Source organism: Barbus barbus (assembly GCF_936440315.1).
Source record: "Barbus barbus genome assembly, chromosome: 9".
NCBI lineage: Eukaryota > Metazoa > Chordata > Actinopteri > Cypriniformes > Cyprinidae > Barbus > Barbus barbus.
In genome coordinates this window covers 4,974,719-4,984,167 of record NC_136737.1, presented here as the reverse complement: position 1 = coordinate 4,984,167, position 9,449 = coordinate 4,974,719, and the positions used below count along the sequence as shown (strand labels likewise).

The following is a 9,449-nucleotide window of genomic DNA, read 5'->3' as shown; positions in this document are numbered from 1 at the left end:
AATTTATTGACACTCAATATATAAACAGATGTTCATTGCTCTCAAATTGTTTTTCAAAAAATTTATTATTATTTTAAATTAAAAGACTCACGACTTTTGGATCCCACTGTATAAAACACAAACTATTTAGATAGATATATTTATAAATATGAATAAATTTATTCTATATAATATTATTATAATGTATTATATAATAATATTATGTATGAGGTTAATGCAAAGTTAGTTTCTATACTGTGTATCTAAAAAAAAACAAAGTTTTTAAAATAAGTAGTTACTAGTATTCACTACTAAGCTGTTAAAAGCGACACGATTCAGCTTTGTGTGGTTGTTTATTAACCCGACACTGGATTTATACACGTTTAGGCATCAGATCTGTAACTGATGGAGAAAAAAATAAATAAATAGACTTCTCTGCTATCATTATTTTTTATTTGCATACTGAATAATCGCTCATTTCACGGTGAGAAGCTGGCGTTTCGACAGGGTATCGAGTCGTTGTTCTCTAGCGAACGACGTGGAAAAACAACGTAAAGTATGTGGTTCTTCACACGTGCCTGCGGTAAAGACTTAAAGTACTTGAAATGTGAACGAGGAGGTGAATTTCCGGTTCTTCATATTGCAATATAATATAATGTAATACCTCTCTATTCTTACATTTTTATATAAAAGAGTCAAATCTAACGAGAAGTTTGCTAGAAAGATTGCTATTCGTATATTGATTATTCGTATTTGCGTTCTGCCACCTGTTTTTATGTATAATGCAATCGTATCCCGGCATTTTTAAATGTTCCTGCTGAGTGTTTGTTTTCGTTTTGTAGGACTGTGAATAATTATAGTGTGATCTTTCTTTCAGTTGGAATATCTGTGTAGTGCTGCATAACTAAATAAACAGAGAAAACGATCAGACTACACGGCTCGTCCGTCTCTGTTTTGGTTGAAGCCTTTTTTTGCTTTATATCTTATATGGTCATAAATAGGGGTGGAAAACACGTCAGAGGCACAGCATGAATATCAGGAGGAAGTGAGTGCATGTGTAATAAACCTCTGATGAGTGTGTGACCGCTCACATGGAGTGACACCCGCAACATATTCACAACTAAACTCGTACTGGTGAGTGAGAAGAATCTTAAGAATATAGTTTGTTTTCATTTTATACAGCACTAGTTTCATGTTTAAATTTCTTGTGTATAAGGATTTTTATTGTAGTATATGCACATGAAACCGTTTTTTGAAGCTACAAACATTTATGTGTATTTTTTATTATTATTTATTCATTTTCTTGAGTTAAATTAAGTTAATTTTTGAGTAACATTTTAAGTTACGTTTTAGTTTTTTCCAGTCAAGGAAAAAACTAAACTTTTTAAATACTTTTTCCCACTCGTATCATTTTTTAAAATTATTATTATTTTTTTTACTGTTTTAATCACATCAAGGCGTCATGCGGTGTGACTATTACTATTTTTATTATTTAGCATGTGTGTGTGTTTTTTTTACTTTTTTGATGTGCTAATTTGATAATGTGAATTTTACATACTTTTTAATTCATGTGCATTGAGGTTTTTGGGGACTTTTTTTTTTTCAATTTCATATTGATTTCTTTGTTCTCCACCGTTCACCATTCTTGACCATTTTTAAAAATTTTGGGCCATTTTTTGATTACTTTTTAGTGTTTGTTAATTTTTTTAAAAGTGGCTATATGGCTTGATATTACTATTATATTAATAAATTTTAACTTTTGTTGGCCATTTATCACTACTCTAATCACTTTCTGCATTGACAAATGTGGAAATTTGATATTTAATGTATTTTGAGTTTTTGGAAAAATTTTGGGCCCTTTTTTTACGCGGTTTCTCCATCAGGTTGAAGGTCTGAAGATCTTCAGATGTTTGGTGCTCAATAAACCCATGGAGATGGTAAGTAAGACATCCTGTTAAATATCAGCCAACACCTTGAGATGTTTTCACACCTCACTTCTCTCTAATACTATTATTACTACTCTATTTACTCTACTGTTACTCCAGAAGAGCTGGACGGCAGGTACGCAGTGCGTCGCCAAAAAGCAGCACTGTAAACCTAAAGACGGTGAAATAGCGTTTCACAAAGGAGACATCTTGACAGTCGTCGGACCTGGAATGGTAAAATAAGCACCTTTCTAAACGCATTCTCCCATATAAAGCCACCAGAGGCTGACTAAAGTTTGTTTTTCAGAGAAAAGGAGAATATAGAACCCGACATAACACAACGGGAGAGGAAGGATTGGTCTCTGGTTCAAAACTCAGAGAAAGGGAAGCCCTCCGTATCGATCCCAAATTAAGCCTGATGCCGTAAGTGAGCAGAAATCTGAATTCTGAAGAGCAGCGATGAGGAACGAGTTCGTAATGCTGTAGTAGATTCTCCACAGAAGGGCAGGATGTGGTTAGTTTATGTCAGCAGAGTTTATTTAAGATGGACCATGAAACCAGTCGTAAGCGTCAATTGTTTTAAGTTAAGATTTATACATCATCTGAGAGCTGAATAAATAAGCTTTCCATTGATGTATGGTTTGTTAGGACGATATTTGGCCGAGATACAACTTTTTGAAAATCTGGAGTCTGAGGGTCTGAACCCAGGCTTATTTCAGTTAGTCTGACTTATTTTGAACCAGATCAACTGACTAAGTCAGACTAACTGAAATAAGCCTGGGTTATTTGGTAAGCTTGTTTTATGAAACAGGCTCCTGGAGACTGTCATGTGACGAATTGATTGTTTAAATGGACTTTAAGTGTGTTTGTAAATTGATGAAGGCGAGTTACCTGCAACGCATCGGTGCACGTGTATATACATATATATATATATATATATATATATATATATATTTGTTTGACATCACTACTTTTTCACTATACTTTCGAGTGCCTTTGAGTTTTTTGATGACTTAAAAGAATCCCGTATCCAAAGAGCACTGATTCATGGATGCATTTTTATAGATTTTTTTGTATATTTTTGATTGTACTGAGAAAATCGCCTTTAAAGTTGTCCAAATGAAGCTCTTAGCAATGCATATTACTAATCAGAAATTAAGTTTTGATATATTTACTGTAGAAGATTTACAAAATATCTTCATGGAACATGATCTTTACTTAATGTCCTAATGATTTTTGGCATGAAAGAAAAATAGATCATTTTGATTCATACAGTGAATTGTTGGCTACTGCTACAAATATACCTGTGCTGCTGATGACTGCTTTTGTTGTTTAAGACCTGACGTTGTCTACAATCTTCTCAGATGGTTTCACGGCAAAATATCGGGAGCGCAAGCCGTCGACAAACTCAAGCCTGTGGAGGACGGGCTTTTCTTAGTGCGTGAGTCGGTTCGGCATCTCGGCGACTTCGTGCTGTGCCTCTGCTTCAGTCAGAAGGTCTTCCACTACAGAGTCATCTTCAAAGACAACAAACTGAGCATCGACAGCAAGCAGTTCTTCTACAACCTCATCGACATGATCGAGGTGCGTCCGGTGGCTAATTATAGCATGCATTTGTCTTCATTTATCTCGTGTGACACATCCGCACTGCTCGCGTCCTGTGGTTTTCGAGGGGAAATGAGAACTGGGCCACTTGTTTGAGGCGAGCGTCAGATGCTTTTAAACAGTTCTGGGGGATTCTGATGGGGAAATCAAGTTACAAGTGGTTGTGTGGTGTGACGTTAATTCTTAATAGTTTTTGGACCTTTTCACAATTTATATTGGGGGGTGGTATTGTTCAGCTTTTAGCTTTTCATTTTGCAGGAAAGAGGTGATGCAGTGTGACAACTTTTTTAAGTTATGTTGAGGTTTTGTTTTAATTGCTATTGAGGCTGTTTTGATGACATCTTAACTGTTTTTAAAGTGACTATGTGGTGACATTATTATTAATGAAGGTTATCTATTATTATTAGTTTTAAAGATTTTATTTTTGGTGTTTTATTGTCTTAATTGTGGTAGGATAGTATGTAGACAGGAAATTTGGAGAGAGAGGGATTGGGAAAAGCCGGACACCTGTGGTGTGATTAAAAAAAAATATATATATTATAATATTTTTATAATAAGCTATTATTTTTTTCATGTTTAATAGTTTTTAATCACTCTTTGTGGTGTGACAAATTATTATTGTTGTTGTTGTTGTTGTTGTTATTATTTAGGCTAATCGTTGTCATCAACGCCCTCTTATAGAGATTGCATCACAATTTCTAACTGCAGCTGATCTTATGACTTTATTGGGAATTAAAGGGGAAATTCTGCTGTGGTTTATAGTCAAGGCTGTTTTTGTAAACGCTGTGTTTTGTTTGACAGTTTTACAGCAGAAATCAAGGCGCCCTCGCTACACTTCTGCTGAAGCCCAAGAAGAAGGAAGGCTTGAAATCTGCCGAGACGAAGCTGTTGAAATGTAAGTGTGACTCGAAAGAGCTCCAGTAAAACCTGAGGATTGATTTCTAGTAGTTTAACACTGTAAACCTGGCTCTGTGTTACAGCCGGCTGGCTTTTGGATCTGTCCAAGCTGACGGTAGGAGAGACCATCGGAGAGGGAGAGTTCGGTGGTACGCTCTCCATCTAAATATATATGTATATGTGGACTGTGTTATTGTAGCTCTCTCAGATAACCACTAGAGAGCAGAATTTGAATGCGACATGAGCTATTATTGGGAAGAGAGCAGTAATTGCACACTGTATACTGTCATTTTTAATGAATATGTCAAAAATAAACTATGCAGCGTTGTTTAATTCAGTGAGTGGAAAAAAAAAACATGATTATTTTGCTGAAGTCAATTTTGTGAAAGATTTTGGCAATACAGTGATTCTTTTTAGAATCTAGTGGGGGAAAAAGTTCCAAATTGAGGATTATATACTTATGGTACTCTGGAAAAATATAAAATACACACACTAAAACTTTAAAAATTAATGAATAAAATTTCTGAACTTATTGCTTTAGAGCAATTGAAAAAAAAAACGTACTAACTTTATTTTGATTTTATATATATATATATATATATATATATATATATATATATATATATATATATATATATATATATATATATATATATATACATACATGCATACATACACAAATTATATGATGCATACAAATCATATACACTTGATGGTTAAAATTGTATTAATGTAAGATGCTCTTGTGTGTGAATCTGATGGTTCTGTTAATATTTCAGCTGTGTTCGAGGGTGAATACGCAGGCCAGCGGGTCGCCGTTAAGAACATCAAATGTGACGTAACCGCTCAGGCCTTCCTCGAAGAGACGTCTGTCATGACGTAAGAGCATCTCCTCCTCCGTTACCTGCTCTGTGTCTTTATTACATATTCATAATATCCTCTTTTCCAGAAATCTCCATCATAAGAATCTGGTGCGGTTATTAGGAGTGATTCTTCACAACGGCCTTCACATCATCACAGAGCTCATGACGAAGGTGCAGCTTTCAGAGGAATGTTTGTCAAACGCTGAATTTGATAACGTTTATTCATAGACTAAATTGTGTGTCGTCGCAGGGGAATCTGGTGAATTTTCTTCGCACACGAGGACGTTTTGCGATCAGTGCGACACAGCTGCTGCGCTTTTCACTGTAAGAGCTCACAAAAATACACAAACTCATTTTATCTTAGGTATTAAAGTCAAGTTACCCTTCATTTTAATACATTAAATCAATGCAACATTAAGAAATTATTCTTTGCATAAATCAAATCAAGTTTATAGTTTCTGGCATGATTTTCTTAATTCTCATTATTTTTTTTTTAATTAGAAAAGCTTTTATTTATATACTTTATTTATTTTGTTGCTTTGGTATTATATTAGTAAGAATTTTATTTAATACAAATACTAATTTATTTTATTTGGTTTATTTGTCTTTATTTTCTTATTTTTATTAATTTTGGTATGGTATTGAGATTTATTCTACTTTCATTCATGTTACAATAATGATAATGTTTTTTAATTTCTATTTTTTATATATTTTTATCCTATTTTGTGCAATTTTTTTTGTGTTATCAGTAAAATTTATTTTATTAATTAAAAAAAACGGCTTCATGTTATGTAATATTATTTTTGTATTACGGTAATGACGTTTTTAAATAAGCATGCTTTTTTTGTATTTAAGATTTTAGGGTTTTTGTGTTTTAAGAATTGTTTTATTTATTCTAGAAAAAAATCTTCATTTTATTTTATTTTATTTATTAGTATATTTTGTGGCGTCATGTGGGCCTCTCGAGAATCAAAGAATTTTAGAACATTTGAAATCATAAAAAAATCCATGTATATCAGTAATTTCTGCGTTGTCCTCAGAGATGTTTGTGAAGGTATGGAGCACCTGGAGTCGAAGAAACTCCTGCACCGAGATCTCGCCGGACGCAACATCCTCGTGTCTGAAGACACCGTCGCCAAAATCAGCGATTTCGGTCTGGCCAAGGTCAGTTCAATGGCAACCGACAACTCAAAGTTACCCGTCAAGTGGACGGCGCCCGAAGCCTTGAAGAACAAGGTGAGAGAAACATCATGAGATGACTGATAATCATCACCTGGATTAGTTCAAACTCAACCTGACGTGTCTATTTCTGTAGAAATTCTCCACTCAGTCAGACATATGGAGTTACGGAGTCCTTCTGTGGGAGATCTTCTCATACGGCAGACAGCCGTATCCCAAAATGGTGCGTTTTCACTGCAAACATCTGGTTTGCTGTCATGTTCAGTGCGTTTGATGTTGTCTGCTGGTGTTTGTTGCAGTCGGTGAGCGAGGTGAGGGAGCGTGTGGATCAGGGTCACCGCATGGAGCCGCCGGACGAATGTCCTCCAGACGTCTACAGCATCATGACGTCCTGCTGGGAGACGGACCCCAAGAGGAGACCGTCCTTCCACAAACTCCGAGAGCGACTGGAGAAAGAGCTCGGCAAGCACTGATCTCTGCGGGGGTCCACCACATGTGTATAATGTAGATTTAATTTATTATTCATCGCACTGTATATTGATATGTGTTTTGTTTTTGGGTGAATCATGAAAACATGCAGAGGTGTTTTGCCTTAAATTGGGAAGTCAAATTAAACTTTTGCATGAAAATAAAGCCTGTTTTTTTTATTTACATGGTTATGTTTTTAAAAAATAATTAGGGTATAGTTTAATTTCCCCCTCCCTTTTCTGCTGATTTTGGGGTGAAATATGACCCATATTCCTGACAGGTTTCTCCCAAAGGATGAAATTCATTCATTGCACATGCTTCATTATTACCATCTGCTTCAGTTCTCAATGAGGTTCTGTAAAAGAGATACTATCTGCTTACGTTGTGCATGCAATTCAGAAATATATTTATTATAACAACAGTAATAAACCCATCAGGAAATGGATTTTCTACTGGAAGTCTTCTAATCACTCATTCTTAAGAAAGAAGAATAAAATGAACCATCGTGTTTATCCAGGATTAGCTCTTGGATCGCTCGTATCTGCTTGCTTTGTGCTGTAATTGTCCAGCGATTATAAATAGAGACCACAATATCACAAAGACTAGTGACACACTTGTAACTTCCTGACAAACGGGTAGAAACCACCTAGCAACCAACACTTTAGCAAGATGCTAAAAAATCATTTCCCAAAGGTTTGTGGGATTTATTTTCATTTCGTTGATTTGCTCAATCCAGATTATGGCCTTTTTTTCGTCTTTTTTTCATCTGTTACCCATGAGACCGCAGCAGATTGCATTTCCCGTCTTTATTCGGTTTTATAAATAGGATGTGTAATTCCTCAAGATGATTTTAAAGGTCTCTGATCTGCGCGGAGGAGAAGATGTGGTCGTTTATGTGTGGGGAAATCTCAAATCTATGCTCATAATTTCAGATTCGGCTCAATTCTGGTCACGTTTCGATGCTAGTGTGTTCTGCCTGATTGCACGGTGGTTTCTTCCGGTCTCACGTGAAAAAAGAAGCCTCTTTCTATTTAATCTAGGAGAAACTAAGGGTGATTTCTTGATGAGTCAGTTTCTCAAGGTATACAGATGATCTGTGGTGGAAACGTTGGAAAATGATAGTGAGATGATGAGATTTGTGGCTGTGGATTTTACTTGCATAGAAAGCGTGTCACATGTAGCATGAATCACAGTTTTGACTCGATATAACCGGAGAATATCAACCCCAAAATACTTCCAAGCAGTGATGTCTTGTGTATGGAAGCACATTTCTGCCATAATGAGAGTCAAAATTGAAATTATTGACAAGTCGACTTATTTGACTTTTTATCCATTTAGATTTTTATCTCATAATTCCCATTTTTTAATCATAATTTAAATTTCTCATAATTCTGAAGTTTTATCTTTTTGTTTTGTTTTTGTCATAATTCCAACTGGTCAATTTAGATATTTCAAAAGTTTCATAACTGATTTTTAATCTCATAATTGCAAAATGTCATAATTATGACTTTTTTTGTCATCATTTAAACTTGTTATAATCATGATTGTCATTATTTTGACTTTTTTCTCTCAAAATGTTGTCACAATTTGACTTTTTATCTCATAATTGACTTAGTATTTTATAATTATAACTATCTCATAGTTTCCAATTTTTACATCTTTATTTTTTGTCAATTTAAATTTGACCCTCATAATTTTGACTTTTTATCTCATAATTCACTTAGTATTTTATAATTATAACTATCTCATAGTTTCCACTTTTTGCATATTTATTTTTGTCATAATTTAAGTTTGACCCTCATAATTTTGACTTTTTATCTCATAATTCACTTAGTATTTTATAATTATAACTATCTCATAGTTTCCAATTTTTACATCTTTATTTTTGTCATAATTTAAGTTTGACCCTCATAATTTTGACTTTTTATCTCATAATTCACTTAGTATTTTATAATTATAACTATCTCATAGTTTCCAATTTTTACATCTTTATTTTTGTCATAATTTAAGTTTGACCCTCATAATTTTGACTTTTTATCTCATAAATAACGTAGTAGTTTTTTTTAGTTATGACTGTTCACATAGTTTTTTTCATTTATAATTGATTTAGTATTTCAGAATTATAATTTTTATGATAACGTTTTATGATTTTTTTCTGTCATAACTATGACTTTTTTTGTCAGTGTAGACTTATCATAATTATAACTCTCATAACCTTGGCTTCTTAAGTCATAATTGGTTTTCTCATAATTTTGACTGTCGATTTCAGCTTTTCATAATTGTGACTTTTTATCGCATAATCAACTTGGTATTTCAGTATAAATGTTTATCTCATAATTTGTCATTTTTACGTCATAATTGATTTTTGTCAATTTAAATTGGTCTATTTCAACTTGTCAATTTTGATTTTAATAGTTCTAAAAATTTGTATTTTTTATGGATGTTAAATTCAATAAAGTCAATCATGACTGTTGCTGTTCCTCATACTTATGGGTTCATTTTTGAGGTTTTGAGAGTAAAAGTGAGACAATAT

At 33.7% G+C, this 9,449-nt stretch overlaps 1 protein-coding gene across 2 annotated transcripts; it reads left to right on the top strand.

Moving 5' to 3' along the window:
* Positions 1–185: 185 nt before the first annotated feature.
* On the top strand, positions 186–7,367 carry matk (megakaryocyte-associated tyrosine kinase). Of its 2 annotated transcripts, none has more exons than XM_079425226.1 (13): positions 186–1,113; positions 1,863–1,916; positions 2,025–2,138; positions 2,212–2,327; positions 3,269–3,488; positions 4,311–4,404; positions 4,490–4,555; positions 5,186–5,285; positions 5,356–5,440; positions 5,520–5,593; positions 6,310–6,505; positions 6,585–6,671; positions 6,748–7,367. In XM_079425226.1, the coding sequence occupies exons 2-13, from the start codon at positions 1,908–1,910 to the stop codon at positions 6,919–6,921; spliced, it is 1,335 nt and encodes a 444-aa protein (XP_079281352.1). In that variant the 5' UTR covers positions 186–1,113; positions 1,863–1,907; the 3' UTR covers positions 6,922–7,367. The 2 variants fall into 2 exon arrangements, with proteins under 2 accessions (XP_079281352.1, XP_079281353.1); XM_079425227.1 differs by having other exon boundaries at positions 585–1,113; positions 2,028–2,138; positions 6,748–7,359.
* Positions 7,368–9,449: the final 2,082 nt, after the last annotated feature.

What these genes read in the sequence shown, in the direction of transcription:
- matk (XM_079425226.1), top strand. An exon ending in CGGAGAGGGAGAGTTCGGTG is followed by an intron (nt 4,556 to 5,185) that starts GTACGCTCTCCA and finishes TTAATATTTCAG; the next exon opens with CTGTGTTCGAGGGTGAATAC. An exon ending in GAAGAGACGTCTGTCATGAC is followed by an intron (nt 5,286 to 5,355) that starts GTAAGAGCATCT and finishes CCTCTTTTCCAG; the next exon opens with AAATCTCCATCATAAGAATC.